At 38.3% G+C, this 17,092-nt stretch overlaps 1 protein-coding gene and 1 pseudogene across 1 annotated transcript in view; both read left to right on the forward strand.

Moving 5' to 3' along the window:
• Ppp2cb (protein phosphatase 2 catalytic subunit beta) overlaps positions 1-17,092 on the forward strand; it is a 33,222-nt gene that overhangs the window by 14,730 nt on the left and 1,400 nt on the right. Inside the window, exons 2-6 of the mRNA XM_020172622.2 lie at positions 7,779-7,988; positions 10,168-10,341; positions 13,066-13,155; positions 13,281-13,442; positions 15,106-15,224. Coding sequence (XP_020028211.1) covers positions 7,779-7,988; positions 10,168-10,341; positions 13,066-13,155; positions 13,281-13,442; positions 15,106-15,224 — 755 coding nt within the window. The remainder of the gene's footprint in view (positions 1-7,778; positions 7,989-10,167; positions 10,342-13,065; positions 13,156-13,280; positions 13,443-15,105; positions 15,225-17,092) is intronic.
• Positions 10,542-12,589, forward strand: LOC109692164 (transmembrane protein 230 pseudogene; annotated as a pseudogene).

The raw sequence follows: 17,092 nt of genomic DNA on the forward strand, positions 1-17,092 counted from the left end.
CACTGGAGTACAATTCAGCTGTAAAAAAAGAATGAAATTATGTTGTTTGCAGGTAAGTGGATAGATCTGGAGATGATCTTGTCAAGCAAAGTAAGCCAGGTTCAGAAAGACAAAGGCCACATGTTTTTTCTCTTGTGGAAAATAGACCCCAAAGATAAACATACACAAATACAAACATTGTAGACCCATACACAGAGAACATTTATAATAGTGGAACTATTTGAGGGGACTAGGGAAGAGAAAGAGAGGAAAAGAGAATGATAGTAATATCAAAATCCATTGCATCTGTGTAGGAAGGTGGCCTAACGAAACACACTGAAAGCTAACAAATGATAGAGGATTTCTGGAAAGGATAAGGGATAGTAATGGAGAGGGTTAATCTGATAAAGCACAGTTTATTCATGGGTGAGACACCCTGGGTCAAATGGGTAAAACCCATTTGAACAATGAATGGACACTTTTAAGACAAGTCCTGTTTGGGGCAGGAACTAACTAGTAGAAAGAGACAGTGAACAGATAGGATAAAGGAGGGTAAATATGGTTAATGTACTTTATATACTTGTATGAGAGTAGAACAGTGCAGCCTGTTGAAATTGTTTTAAATAGGAAGAGGAGGATGAGGGAGAATAATGGAGGGAGGGGATGGAATTTAACCACAGTACGTTGTAAGCATATATGGAACTGTCAGAATGAAACCCCCTATACAACTAATACATATTAATGGAAATGTTTTAAAAAAGAAGAAAGAAAAGAGTCCAATTGCCAGTGGCTCGCACCTGTAATCCTAGCTTCTTGGGAGGCAGAGATCAAAAGGATTGTGATTTGAAGCCAGCGGGGCAAGTAGTTTGGGAGACCCATCTTGATAAAACCCAGTGAAAAACGGGACTGGTAGAGTGACTCAAGTGGTAGAGTACCTGCCTAACAAGCGTGAGGCCTTGAGTTCAAACCCCAATACTGCAAAAAAAAAAATGCTGGAGACCCAAGCTTGGGAATTTTACAGAAATAAAGGAAGTTAAGAGGTACATTTTTAAAAGTTTTAGAATGCTGGATTGAGTACCTGTGTTGTAATAGAACTTGCCACTGTCACCTACTTAGAGTCACTTCAAATTAAAAGTTTCAGGGAGGGGGATTGGAGATGTAGGTAAGTGGAAACATACTTGTCTAGCATGAGTATGAGCAAGAAACTGAGATTCTGAATTCTATCTCTACACCTCCAAAAAAAAAGTTGGGGCTACATGCATCCAATTGGCAGAAGTCAATCTAAGGGTAGAATAACTGATTCCTAGAATGTGTATATAAGCTTTATTGTGATTTTGTTTCTCAGTCTCAGCATTCTAAATCAGTACTTTGGATTAGTGCAGTGGGTGTTGCTAGCTACTAGTAAACATGTTGAAGTGACAAGGATACATATCTAAGAAATGCAAACCATATTTTTTTTCATGTTGGCATGCAGATCAACAAAACAGATGCATTAATATAGTGATTTTCAAGATTTTTAACCCCCTCGTACTCAAAACTTACTAATCACAATCTTTTTACATACATTAACTCATATATCTGTATGCTAAGTGATTAAAAACTTCATAGTCATTATGTTGTTGAACTATTAAAAACACCAGTATTATAGAAAATATATTTACCTACACTTAAAACTTAGCTTTTAACATCAAGTTAAAGTCGCAGTGTTAGTTGTAAAATAGCTATATGCTTTCTTCTATTTAACAATTTAGGCAGAGATGGCAATTTGGAACCTTATGTTCTCAAAAGCTCTTGTATAAACAGTATGTCTGGGGGTTTCTAAAACATGTGGCCTTTTAATATCAATTGACTGAATCAGTGTTTTTTGAGGTTTATTAGAATTTATTCCACAAGTATCTTTGCACAGCAGATACCAGTGCTTCTGTTAATCTTCTAAGATATAAATATTTTCCAAGACTTACTTCTTTTTGTATGCACAAATTTTTATTTTCTTTAGGTGAGCCAAAGTCAGGTGGTTTGAAGCTAGAGCTTACCTGATTTTTTTTGGGGGGGTGGGGGTTTGTCCTCTGGTACCTGGCCTGTAGCCTACACTTGACAAGTGTTATTGCATGAATGCGTGAACCTTGCTCTTCAGGAGTATTTTCACGTGTCGGGTGATTGCTGTGTATGACATCAAAGTAAATGGTTTACCAAAACGGATAACAGTTTTCCTGCCACATACTATCTACTAAATGCTACCCCCTCTGTTTTTAGGAACGTTTCTGTCAGTGAATTATGAAATAGAATTCATTTGTTCACTTCTTAACATTGGGGCATGGTGATGTGTGACTCATCCCAGCAGGCCTCTGGCTGATTAGGAAAAGCAAAACCAGATTTGATACCACAGGAGTCAGTAAGTGACTCATAGCACTGGAATGAAGAGAAGATGTAGACGGCTCAGCAACAAATGGAGAAGTCCCAGCATGGCAAATAATCTGTAGCAAGACAGGAATCTAGCTTGGAAAGTACTGTACAAAGAACTCGAGATAAAAATCAGCCTTACCCAAGGAACAGGAAGAAATTTCCCCCATGTGCTCAAATTGATCATAGAACAACTCACTAGAATGTGGAGTAAATAAAAGAAGCTCAAAGGCAGTATCAATACAGTGAGATGAAACCAGGCTCAGGAAGGAAATGGAGGGCATAAACAGTTCTACTAACAAAAGAAACATAGTAGACATGGGGGGGGGGGGGAATCTGCCTCCTAAGCAGGCAGTACTTGAGGTAATCACAAGGAGTGCAAGTGGAAGGCAGTTGTGCTCACCACTGTACCACCCATGCAAACACTGCAGGGGGAGCGGGGAAGGACCTGGGGTGTAGCTCAGGGGTAGGCATTCTTAGCAAGCAAGAGGCTCTGGGCTCAGTCCTCACGTCAAATAAATGTTAAGAGGGTAAAGAGGAAAATATATATTAAGTGGTATATTAGAAAACAAAGATTGAAAATTATTGAACTAAATTTAAACTCAGTTGGCTAAGAAAAGAACAGTGGCCTCAACAAAAACAGGGAATGAAGTAATAAAGGTAAAAAGCAAAAATTAGAGGAAAATACTGAGGAATAATATAATTAAATGCTGATTATTTATGAAGACTAATGAAACATATCTGGGAAATTTGTCAAGGAAAACTGGTGGCACAAGTGGAGACTTAGTAAAGAAAAACAAAGATTTTTTAAAATTCACAATGCAGTGAATAGCTATGTGATAAAATTTCAAACTTAAATGCAACGGACTGTTTCTTAGAAAAACTAAAATCAGCTAAGGGAGATGCATGTTTACATGTAAACAAGCATTCTCAAATTAAATTTGGAATCTAATCACCACCCCAAAGGAAAAAAAAAAAAGAAGACCAACTTATTTTAGATGTATATTCTGTTGAACATCAGGTGTGTGATTCACCTTATACTAAAGTTTTCAGAGATAGAAAAAGAAGGAAAGTTTCCTACTTCATTTTATGAAACTAATGCCTCCTTAATAACCCAGACAAGATTAGCAAAATACAATCTTGGGTGTGGTGGTGGTGCTAGAGATTGAATCCAGGGCCTGCCTTATGCTAAGCCCTTGGTCTACCACTGAACCACTCCCCCATCCCCAACTATGGATCTTTGGCTCTTAAAAAGATAGCTGGGACAGAATCAGCACTCTTGCTTCCTTTCACATTCTCACTCTTTGTTTCTCTCTCACTCTCTTTCTCTCTCCCTCTCTCCCTCCCTCCTTCCTTGCGCTTCCCAGGTTAGACACTCTACCACTTGAGCCACACCTCTAGCCCTCAGCTCTGTATTTTTATTTATTTATTTTTCTTTTGTTCATTTGTGCATACAGTGTTTGGGTCATTTCTCCCCCCTTCCGCCCACCTCCTCCCTTACCCACCCGCCGCCCAGCTCTATATTTTTAAAAATACTTTATGACTAAATAGAATTTATGCTAGAAATGCAAGAATGACATTAGAAAATTACCGATATTTATCATATTAATAAAGGAAAAATATAAAATGTCAGTAGAAAGTAAAAAAGGAGATGCTTTTAAATGAACACCACTTTATAACAAGCTTGGTGATCCTCATCAATCCTGAACTGAAGTGCTTCCTGCTCAACACTTCACTAATAAAAGATTCATAAAGGAAGTTTAAGAAAAAAAAGTGTCATTATATAATTTATATGGAAAATTCAAAAGAATCTACAAATTTTAAAGCTAAATAAACCAGGAGTGGTAGTACATCCTGTAATCCCAGCATTTGGGACACTGAGGCAGTAGGATTGCAAGTCAAGGCCAGCCTTGGCTCTATAACTGTTTAACAAACACACACACACACACACACACACACACACAAAACTGGTTTAAAACGTTTTCAAGTTATAAATGGGTGCTAGTGGCTATAATCCTAGCTACTCAGGAGTATCATAGTTTGAGGCCAGACCAGTCAAATGGTTTGAGGGACCCTATCTCAAAAATACCCAACACAAAAACGGCTGAGGAGTGGCTCAAGTGGTAGAGCCACTTGCGTGAAGGCCCTGAGTTCAAACCCCAAAACCACCAAAAAGAAAACAAAAAAACTTTTCAAGTTATAAGAGTATTACTCAAACATCTGACATTTAAAAATATACATTACGGGTATGCCAGAGCTTTTGGCTAGCATGCATGAGGCCCTGCAAAAACGCAGAAAATGAACACACAAAATTGCTACATTCCTAAAGCATCAGAGTATTAAACTGGAAAAGTACTTTTTTAATCCTAGCATAGTCTCAACTATAAATTACCTTTGATTGTAGTCATGCATTGTTAGACGATTTCATCATGGGAACATCATTGATTGAATTTAAGATTAAGTCAAGTACAAGAGGAAATGATGTAATGAAGAAAGAGACACAGTAAATACAAGATGTATGAGACTGCTATGGACATAATTCCGCTACTGTTTTACAGTAAACTTCTGAAGTATTGAAGGAGTATGCTCTTAACAACAAAAGGTATAATACAGTAAATACATAAGACAGTAACCTAGTCATTTATTTATTTATTTATTTATTTGATGCTAATTAAATTTTATTTTTTTTTATTTTTCTTTTATTATTCATATGTGCATACAAGGCTTGGTTCATTTCTCCCCCCTGCCCCCACCCCCTCCCTTACCACCCACTCCGCCCCCTCCCTCTCCCCTCCCCCCAACACCCAGCAGAAACTATTTTGCCCTTATTTCTAATTTTGTTGTAGAGAGAGTATAAGCAATAATAGGAAGGAACAAGGGGTTTTGCTGGTTGAGATAAGGATAGCTATACAGGGCATTGACTCATTGATTTCCTGTGCGTGGGTGTTACCTTCTAGGTTAATTCTTTTTGATCTAACCTTTTCTCTAGTACCTGTTCCCCTTTTCCTATTGGCCTCAGTTGCTTTAAGGTATCTGCTTTAGTTTCTCTGCGTTAAGGGCAACAAATGCTAGCTAGTTTTTTAGGTGTCTTACCTATCCTCACCCCTCCCTTGTGTGCTCTCGCTTTTATCATGTGCTCATAGTCCAATCCCCTTGTTGTGTTTGCCCTTGATCTAATGTCCACATATGAGGGAGAACATACGATTTTTTAACGTAGTCATTTATTATCCAGCATTGCATACTGTGCATAATTGTTTATGCTACTCTTTTATATAACTGGCAGTGTGCTAAATTTATTTATACCACCATCACCACTAACATTACTCGTAATGCCCTGTACTATGATGTTAGGACAGCAACTATGTCACTAGGCTGACAATTAGGAATTTGTCAGCTCCATTGTAATTGTGTGGGACCATTGTCTTCTTGCAGTCTGTTGTTGACCGTGACATCATTAGATGGTGCATGACTGCATATCCAACAGCAGCAGCAACAACAAATAGACATTCATTAGAGACAGTTGTGAAGCTTGGTTAATAAAAGAATAAAGAAATCTGAATTATGATCCAATACCATATTCATCCTTGCCTTGCATAAGCAGTCATAGCCTGCACTTGCATCAGCTGTAAGCCTGTGAGAAAGCTCAGCAGAATTGGCCCCTTGCAGGATTTTCTGTTTCTAATTGGTCATAACCTGCAAATTGGGAAGATAGTTCATTGGAATTTTGTATATTAACAAAGAAATAGGACCAGAATAAGACCTAAAAAATTCCTGGTAGGTTTAAGGGACGGTACATATACTTTTTTGTATCTGTTTTGTTACTTCAGAGGCCTTCCTGATTTTGGGTCCTTTTTTTTTTCTATTAAGCAGTTGCAAGACAGGTTAGATGTTAATGAACTTGAATTTAGTTGGTACATTTAACTTAACAGTGTTTATACATAAATTCTATATTTCAGGACTTCTAAAGGTATATTCTAAATTTATAAAGAAATTGAAATAAATAAATTGAGGATTAGGAGCTAAGGACTTAAAGTTCCCATGGTAGAGCACATCCCCAGCAGTTAAAAACCCTGGGTTTGAGTCCCAGCACCACAAAAAGAAAAAAGTTGAAAATTGGTTAATGAATTGGTATATGTTTATACAAGACTGTAATTGTGAATTTTTTCTTCATTCATCTCTTAAATTTACGAATAAAATTGTTTATTTATTTTGGTGGTATTTTTTATAAAATTGTTTTTAAAGCACACTTTATTGGATGAAATTGCTGTACCATACAGTTAACTTATTTAGAATGTACAGTTTTAAGCTCTTAGCACATTCACACATATGTTTGTCCATCACAATATTACAATGTTTTCATTATCCTCAAAAGAAACCTCGAGTTCCTTAGTCGTTACTGCCCAGTCCCTCTAGTTCTCACTGCCCAAACTCTAAGCTGCCATAATCTACATTGTACCTATAAATTTGCCTGATCTGTACTTTGCATGTAAATGGAATTGTACATTACATGACCATTTAGGACTGGCTTCTTACACTTAGCATAATGTCAGAAATGTAGCATATATCAGTACTTAATTTCTTCATTGCTGGATAATGTCCACTGGATGGGTGTCTGTCCATCTATGCATTGTTGGACATTGGGTGATCTACTTTTTGGCTACTGTGAATGATGCCGCTATGGGGCTGGGACTCAAGTGGTAGAGCCCCTTGCCTAGTGTGAGGCCCTGAGGTCAAACCCTAGTACCACCAAAAAATGCTGCTACGAATGTGTAAACAACTTTTCAGTGTACACCTGGGAGTGCAACTGATAAACTATATGGTAACTTCATTTTCAACTTTCTTCTTTTTTGGCAGCACTGGGGTTTGAACTGAGGGCCTCATGCTTATTAGGCAGGCGCTCTACCACTTGAGCCACTCCGCCAGCCCTCTTTTCAACTTTATGAGGGAAAAGCAACTGTACGTATGAGGGTTCCAACATCACCACATCATCTATTTTTGGTGGTGCTGTAGTTTGAACTTTCCCTGCATCGTCTTTGCAAGCATGTTATGTTATTAGCTTGCTTTTTCTTTTTTTTTTTTTTTTTTTGGTGGTACTGGGATTTCAACTCGACTTATTGCAGGCACTTTGCCACTTGAGCCACACTTCCGTTTTGCTCTTGTAATTTTGGAGATGGGGTCTCATGAACTGTTTGCACAAGCCAGCCTCCAACTGTGATCCTCCCAATCTCAACCTCCCAAGTAGCTCATTATTAGCCTTTTTTATTAATAGCTATACAAGTAGAGTGATATCTAATTCTGGTGGTTTTCATTTTTGTTTTTTCTCCAGATTTTCTCTTAGTAGATAAGGAATAATTTTTAAATTTGTGAATTTTATTAATTGTTTTCATTTTTTCTAACAGGCTAAAGAAATTTTAACAAAAGAATCAAATGTGCAGGAAGTTCGTTGTCCTGTTACCGTCTGTGGAGATGTACATGGCCAATTCCATGACCTTATGGAACTCTTTAGAATTGGTGGGAAATCTCCAGATACAAACTACCTGTTCATGGGCGACTATGTGGATAGAGGTTATTATTCTGTGGAGACTGTGACTCTTCTTGTAGCTTTAAAGGTATGATTGGTGGCATTCAAATTTTTTTCCAGCTTTAAAGTAGGCAAAAGGCAAAAATGGCAGTATTAAATATCATCTGTCTGATTTTATGGTCCATTTAGTTTACCATACCCCCTTAATATAGACTTTACAGCTTTTAAAAAGAGAGATAAAAATTATGCATGAAATTTGTCCTACCTATTTCTGATATATGTATCATTCTCTCATGTCCATAACTGAAGTCTTTGACTTAGTTACTTATCCTTCATATTGAGTTCAGTGAACAAGTCTTTTTAATTCTTGCTTTGAAAACCTGTTATTCCTGTGTCTTTCTGTTTTTGCTGCCCCACAATTAATCACTTCACACTTAATACAATAGTTTGGTAACTTCTATTTCTGCTTCCAGGATCTAATCCTTTCAAATCACCTTGCATGTGCTGCCAGATTTAAAAAGCTCTCTTATTTAACACTTATATCTTGTTACTTCCCTGTTCCCAAACTCTTCAGTGATTCCATATTGCTTGTACAATCAAACCCAAACTCCTTAGCTGTCCTCTGTAGTCTAAATTGACCTGCCAGTAGTAAGTAGCAAAAACTCTGTCTCAAATTAAAGAATTTTCTTAGTGTTCTATGCTATATCCATTTTTTCTTCACCCAGTTTACCCAAGATTACCGTGTCCCTAATTTCTTACTCCTGCCCAGATTCAGCTTGTTTCTTTTCTGTGAAGCCTTTAGCCATTTTAGCCTTACTAGTCCTTCTACCCTCAGTTACTATGATGAAGCTTACTCTCCCCCCATGTGTTTTACATAGTAGCTTGTAGCCTTTTATTACATGTTTTGTGTGTCCTTAATGAGATCAGTCCCTAAGCAGCAGAGGTCATGTATTATGTCTGTGTAAACCTGGCAGGCTGCATAGCACCAGGTTTAGTGTTGGACACATAGTGAGTGCTTAGTAATTTAGTATGAACTGAAGTATGCATTTGCAGCTTTTTGGTTAACTTACAGAATCTGGCGCTGTTTCATACTTCTCACCAGACACATTCCTAACTAAAGACAGATTGAGTATCCCTATGAAGTGCTTGGGACCCCAGTGTTTGGGATTTTGAATTTTTTTGGATTTTGTAATATTTTCATATACATAATGAGATTTGGGGGATGAACCAAATCTAAACATGAAATTTGTTTAATATACACCTTATCCACATAACTTAAAGTTAATTTTATGCGGTTTATTTAATAATTGTGTATAACATTGTTTCATAGTGTGGAATTTTCCCTCATGTGGCATCAAGATGGCACTCAAAGCGTTTCAGATTTCATAGTTGAGAGCTCAGATTTTTGGATTAGGGACATTCATCCTGAGGTAATCTATAGAAAGGAAACTACTATTAGGAGTGGGGTGTCGCTCAAGTGGCAGATTGCTTGCCTAACACAATTCCCAGTACCAAAGGGGAAAAAAAGAAACTAATAATGCATTTGAAATCTTGCTCAGATTTGGCAAGAACCTATATTTGTGTTTTTATTGGCAAGTTCAGTCTTTCTATGGAAAATGAAAGTTAAAGAAAGAAGCTGTGCTATAGAAGAGTTTGTCTTAGGTCAAACCTCTAGTGATGGTTTGATGATGAAGAAAATAAGAGGAGCCGGCACCAGAGGCTCACACCTATAATCCTAGCTGCTTGGGAGGCAGAGATCAGGAGGAGGATCAGGAGGGTTGTCAAAACCAACCCAGGCAAGTAGCTCGCTCGAGAGACTTTATGTTGAAAAAACCCAACACAAAAAACAGGACTGGCGAAATGGCTCAAGAGGTGGAGTGCCTGCCCAGCAAATGTGAGGCCCTGAGTTCAAACCTCAGTACCAGCAGAAAAAAAAAAAAATAGAAGAGGAACAAAGTAGAACAAAGAATCAGATACAAGTTTATTGCAGTAATATAGGTGTCAATTAAAGACTATATTAGCTTTTAGGTCATTAATGAAAGACAACTACAAAAAACATGTCAAAGGTTCTATAAAGAAGAATGGTGACTAAAAATATTTCAAAGGTCAAGCAATGAGTTAGTTATGAATGAGCTTTTTTACATGGAAAAATTAACATTTTACTTGCAAGTGGACAAAAGCCATTTAAAGAAATGGATCAGAGGTTAATGTTCTTAACAGGATACTAGTGAAGATATGATTGTGGGTTTCTTTTCCTTTTCTTCCAGGTGCGTTATCCAGAACGCATTACAATATTAAGAGGAAATCATGAAAGCCGACAAATCACCCAAGTATATGGCTTTTATGATGAATGTCTACGAAAGTATGGAAATGCCAATGTTTGGAAATACTTTACAGATCTATTTGATTATCTTCCACTTACAGCTTTAGTAGATGGACAGGTGTGTACATGTGTGATTATGTCTTGGAGGGAGGTTAAACATAGGAAAAGATTTATTACTATTAGAAATTTAGGTTTTAAAATGTGGTCTAAATGACCTCTCTGCATCTCCTTGGCCTTTTCTGCCTCTTTCTCTTAAAATTTTAGAGCAGGGTGGGTGGTAAGGGAGGGGGTGGGGGCAGGGGGGAAAAATGACCCAAGCCTTGTATGCACATATGAATAAAAGAAAAAAAACAAAAAGGAAAAAAAAAATTTTAGAGCAGGGAATTGGGTAAGTTTTATGAACATTTGGAATAACAAATTCCCCTCTTCTCAGTTATAATCTTTTGACCAAAGAATATGCTAATGTGTTTTTATTATAAATAAATGCTTAAGACCCTAGTATATATTACAAGTAAAATATTATTTAAAATTGTCTCCACACATGTACAGTGTCTGCTGGTTACCATTAATAACTTTTCATTCCTATTTTCATGGTAATTGCAAGCATTATATTGTGTATTATACCATCTTCATTAAGAAGTGAGTGCTGGTGTTACTTCCGGTGGCGCGCTGCGTTTGCTGGGGCGCCAAGGCGGCAGTTAGGTTAGTGGTGCGGGTGGAGTGTGCCATGCGTCTCCGGACGCCTCCGTTGCGAACCGTGAGCGAGCTCCCTGCGCGCGAGCGGCCTGGCACGGCGCTCTTGTAAGGCGTGCGTTCAGCGGGGCGGCAGCGGACTCGCTCTCCTCGCGGAAGTCAGCCCTGAGGCCTCGGTGTGAAGCGTTTGCCCCGCCCGGGCACGGTTGACTTCTTTCCAGAAACCAGTTTTGTTTGTTTTACGTCTAAATTCGTGTGGTCTTACTTATCTGGGTGGTGACGTCTGGAGACCGGCAGGAAAACAGTACAGCAGTGTCAGCGTGTTATGATGCCATCTCGTATCAACCTGGCTACTGGAATCCCCAGTAGTAAAGTGAAATACTCAAGGCTTTCCAGTACAGATGATGGCTACATTGACCTTCAGTTTAAGAAAAGCCCTCCTAAGATCCCTTATAAGGCCATTGCACTTACCACTGTGCTGTTTTTGATTGGCGCCTTTCTCATTATCATAGGCTCCCTCCTGCTGTCCGGCTACTAAAGGAAAGGGGGGGCAGACCGGGCCATTCCTGTCCTGATCATTGGTATTCTGGTATTCCTGCCCGGATTTTACCATTTGCGCATCGCCTACTATGCATCCAAAGGCTACCGGGGTTACTCCTACGATGACATTCCAGACTTTGACGATTAGCACTCACCTCAGACCTGAAGAGAAGAGTCACAGTGGGGCAGCATCCAGAAACTATGGCTAAGGGCTGAGGAATTCTGCAGTTTGCAGATGTTTAGCAAAACATTGGCATGTTTTTATGGGTCCATCTGCAAAATGTTCACTGAGCTTATAGTCAGTTAATTAGGACATGCTCTGTTTTTCATCTCTTGGTCCTGGCAAAGCTCAACAAGATTTTTCCACATGAATATGTATCATGGAAGAATAGCAAGGTTAATTGTCTGGAAAAGTAGGAGGTTATTCTGTAGTGGAAAGTATTACCGCTACCCCCTCTTTAGAGTTGAACGTTTCTTTAAAATAGACTTCATTGTCAATTTGTTCTTTTAGCAAATGGAAGAAAGGCATATGTCTAATTTCTTATTACTAAGTAATTTTTTTTTCTTTTATTATTCATATGTGCATACAAGGCTTGGGTCATTTCTCCCCCCTGCCCCCAAGTAATTTATTTAAAAAAAAAAATCCACTACATTTTTCTCTACCTTCATATTCTGATAGAAGAAAGTGTGGGTCCATCTGTAATATTTTTTACTTTCTTAATTGACAGCAACCAGGAATTTTTTAAGCCACAGAGTTAAGTTTTTAAAATGTAAGCACTTTCTCTGATAACCAGTCTTTGCCCAGCCATGATCTAGTTTCCCACTAGGTTGGCCAGCATATAATTTGGGTCATTATGTCATTTGAAGATCAAGATGTTCTATATCATGCCTTTAAGGACTGGACTTTGGGCTGTTTCTTAATGAGAAATGTAGATAAGCAGTTACTATTTAGAGTTTATAACCTTATTGTTAGCACTTGGTACTATGATATCATTCTGCTAAAGATTGAAAGACTTGACTTAAATCTCTGGAGGAATAGATTGCCTTTGGTTAATTCTGTTTCCTAGCTTTAAAAAAGTGATTTATATTCAAAAGAAATTAAAATGTCAAAATCCAAAAAAAAAAAAAAAAAAGTGAGTGCTAAGCCTGGCATGGGTGACTCACACCTGTAATCCTGTCTACTTGGGAGGCTGAGATCAGTAGGATCCAGGTTCAAGGCCAGTCTATGCAAATAGTTCGCAAGACCCTATCCCCAAAATAACCAGAGCAAAATAGACTGGAGGTGTGGTTCAAGCAGTAGAACACCTGCTTTGCAAACATAAAGTCCTGAGTTTAAACCTCAGTCCCACCAAAAGAGGAAAACACAAAAATAAAAATACCACACCTAGTATTATAAAATAAAAAGATGGAAGAAATATATTTAAATGTTAACTGTTCTCTCCTATGATGTAATTTTAGTTTTCCATTGTATTTCCATTGTATTTCAAAGTGACTATTAACTTTACTTTGAAAAGAAGGGCTATTAGAACTAACATTTGTAAACATTGTACTCTTCCATTAACATAGTAATTAGAAAAACAAATTCATTTTCTTTTTACTTTGTAAACAGATATTTTGCCTCCACGGTGGCCTCTCTCCATCCATAGATACACTGGATCATATAAGAGCCCTGGATCGTTTACAAGAAGTTCCTCATGAGGTAAACTTAGATTTAAAAAAAAAAAAAAATAAGAGAGAGAGAAATATATAACCACACTGTGAGAAAGTGAAATTGGTTAAATACATATGACTGCTAGTAATTGATAATGTATGCTTCCTGACCAGGGCCCAATGTGTGATCTGTTATGGTCAGATCCAGATGATCGTGGTGGGTGGGGAATTTCGCCACGTGGTGCTGGCTACACATTTGGACAAGACATTTCTGAAACTTTTAACCATGCCAACGGTCTCACACTGGTTTCTCGTGCTCACCAGCTTGTAATGGAGGTATGTACTTTTTAAGCAAGATGATCTTCTTTATTTCAGATCATCTGTATGTCTAGAATAATGCTTCATGATTTAGAATATAAGAAACATTTCTTCCTCATTACCAAATGAAAGGAGGGAGTTTTATTTTAGCGAGTAGGGGAAGTATTTGTTGGCCAGAACAAATTTAAAACTCATTCTTGAAACTGAGACCTGAGAAAAGTTGTGAAATGATACCCCAATGTTCTCTTATTTCCATTACTCAAATTCCTAAATGTAAATATTTCACTTTATCATTCTCCTTTCCCCTTTTCCCACTTTACTTTCTACTATACCATTTGAGTATTTGTTACAGACAAATGTTCTTTTACCCCCAAATTTCCATGTATATTTTAAGTTGCCCTCTTGTATAACCACAGTATTATTCTCATTCAGGGTACTTAACCTTGGTGTAGTACTGTTATCTGAACACTTTAGTCAAATTTTGCCAGTTACATCCCCAACATCAATTATAGGAAATATAACTTTTGCATATGTGCATGATCTAATACAAGATGAAGTTACATTCGGTCTCCTCTGTGGAAATGAGCCCTCGGGTTTTCTGCATGTGATCTTGACATTTTGGAGTTGTTAGAAGCAATTTACTTTATAAAAAACATTCCTCAATTGAGATTTGATTGCTGTTTCCCTGATTATTGAGTAAGGATGTGCATTTTTGGCAAGCATACCATAGAATCATGTGTCCTCATTGCAGCTTATCAAGAGGTCATGAAATGTATTTGTTCCACTGCTGTTCATATTAATGGATCACTATGATGTTTGTCTGATTTCTCCACTGTAATGTTACTATTTTGTAACTACTAAAGGAGTAGACATAGAACACAGTCCTCCCAAACCAATACAAAGTGGCTTCAAGATGTTTGAGAAACTTGAGAGGCAAGAAGGGCGATGGGAGCATGATGAACACAAATTCATGCAGTGAAAATAAACCTAATTATACTAGTAACCATAAGAAATGTAAATGGGGAAAGATTTTTCCTTGGCCAAAAGACTTGAGACTCCCAAATTGAATAATCAAAACTCAGCTATTATTTGGGACATACCTAAAACATAATGACATCACAACCTAGAGGTAATTGGCAGAAAATGGTATATGGTGTGTAAAGTAAATAATTACCGAAAACACAGCTAATGAGTTAGAATAGATAAAAGGTATCATTGAAAAAAAAAAAGTCATTTTTTTTTATGAAAATTGGCCTAATTCTCTAAGAAAAAATTATTCTAAGTTTGTATTTACTTAATAATAGCTTCAGAATATATAAAGCAAAACTTGGAAGCCAGGCATGATGGTCCACACCTGTAATCTCAGCACTTAGGAGGCTAAGGCAGGAGAATTGTGAGTTTGAGGCCAGTCTGGTACATAGCAAATTTCAGGTCAGCCTGGCCTCCAAGGGAAAATTGAGAAATCTTTCACCTTTATGGGAGAAGTTTCAATATATACCCTAGTTATGATCTTAAGTACAGATTAAGCAAAACTACATGGTTAAAGATGGAGACCATATTAGGTAACATTGCTGACTGCATATCCACAGATATAATCCACACTTACAATTTTTGAGTTTAGTTCTCTGTGTCAAGGTAATAATTTTATAATGAAATATCTTTTTTTTTTTAAATACCGCAGGGATACAATTGGTGCCATGATCGGAATGTGGTTACCATTTTTAGTGCACCCAATTACTGTTACCGTTGTGGGAACCAGGCTGCTATCATGGAATTAGATGACACTTTAAAATATTCTTTGTAAGTAATTTTTTAATTGTAATTGTGTATGATCACTTTTAGAAGGAAAAGAAAAACGAATATACCTATTAAAAATAGAAGTGGAAGAGTTCTGCTTCTGGAATGGTGGAATGAGAAGTCTTGCAAACCTCCCCAACCAAATAGCCATTTAGCTGGAGGGAAAAGATTATTTTTTCTTTTGAGGTGCTAGGGAATCTAACCTAGGGCCTCGTGCATGCTAAACAAACACTCTACCACTGAGCTATACCTCAAGTCCAGAAAATTATTTTTAAAAACAATTATTTAAAGGTCTTTTTGCATTTTCAGCTAACAAACATTCAAGGGAAACTTCTAAATTGCAGTAATTTTACTGACAGCTGGAGGTTGTGGCAGTTGAGCCATGACTTGCTCCCTCCCCTGCTCCCATATCCCTCTTTCAGAAACAACTCCAGCTGCTCCACTCTGGATGGGTGTGGTCTGGAGGCTAGGGGATTCCTCTTCCCCAACTTCCCAGTCTGGAGCTACCCTGGTCCCGGGTTACATGTAGAAGCTCTGCTCCTAGTGGAGGAAGTTAAGGCCCGAGGCCCCCTTCCCCAACCCAGCTTCTAGGGTAAGAAGCTCTATTCTGGACATGCATGCCTGGCCAAGAACCCTGGATTCCCAGATGGTCTTGAAGTAGGACCTGCTCATGGATCAGGAAGTATGTCTGAGAAGCAGGTTAGGCCCAAGCCCCAGCAGTAGCATGAAAGTTCTGTTCAGCGGTCAGAGGTAGATGACAAAAGTTGTTGAAAACAGTGGATATTATGCCCGACCATAGTGGTGCATGCCTGTAATCCCAGAACTAGGGAGGCTGAAGCAGGAGGATTATGACTTCAAGGCCACCCTGGGCTAGTAGCTAGCAAGACCCTTGTTTCAAACAAAACAGTGGATCATGGTGGAGACCAATTTCAGGAGTTCTCACAATTCCCATGATACTCAGCATCAAGCAAAGGAGCAGGAAACGGGAAGTTCAACAGATAAGACCAGGGAAAGAGCCAGGAAAAGCCCTGCTGGGATCACAGTCAACCTGGGAGGCATGAAAGCTGCGCAGATACTAGCTATGCCCCCTCAGAAACAAGCAGGTTGTACGGTAGTCCTGATAATGGTCTCAAATAAGACATAGATAACACTAAGTTCAATAGTATCCTTCCAAAAATTCGTGTCCACCCAGAACCTTAGAATGAGACATTATTTGGAATTAGAATCCTTGCAGATGTAATTAAATATTTAAGATGATAATCATACTGGATTGAGGTAGGCGGTAAATCCAACCTGACTGAATCCTTACCACAGGAGAAGAAACACATAAGATACATGGGAGTGAAGCCCTAAAAAGATGGACAGATTGGAGTGATGTAGCCACTGGCCAAAAATTGTCAAAGAAGCTAGGGCAAGTCTGGAAGAGTTTTTCCCTACAGCTTTCAGATGGCACGTGGCCCAACCAACACCTTTATTTCAGACTTGGATCATCCAGAACTCTGAGAGAATAAATAAGTTTTGTTTAAGCCACCCACTTTGTGGTTATTATGGCAGCCCTACAAAACTAGTAAATAATCAACAAAGGATGTAACCCTCGCTGGGTGCTTAAACACAGCCCTTAATCAAACACCAGCTGAATCGAGCACTGGTGTCTCATGCCTGTAACCTTAGCTACTTGGGAGACTTAAATTGGGATGATTGTGGTTCGATGCCAGCCTGGGCAAATAGTTTGCAAGACCCCATCTCCAAAATAACCAGAGTAAAAATGGGCTGGGGGAGGGGCAGGGTGTGATTCAAGTAGTAGAGTGCCAGCTTTGCAAGCACAAAGCCTTAAATTCAAACCCTAATCCCACAAAAAAAAAAAAAAAACA

Source organism: Castor canadensis, chromosome 14 (assembly GCF_047511655.1).
Source record: "Castor canadensis chromosome 14, mCasCan1.hap1v2, whole genome shotgun sequence".
NCBI classification, from domain to species: Eukaryota; Metazoa; Chordata; class Mammalia; order Rodentia; family Castoridae; genus Castor; species Castor canadensis.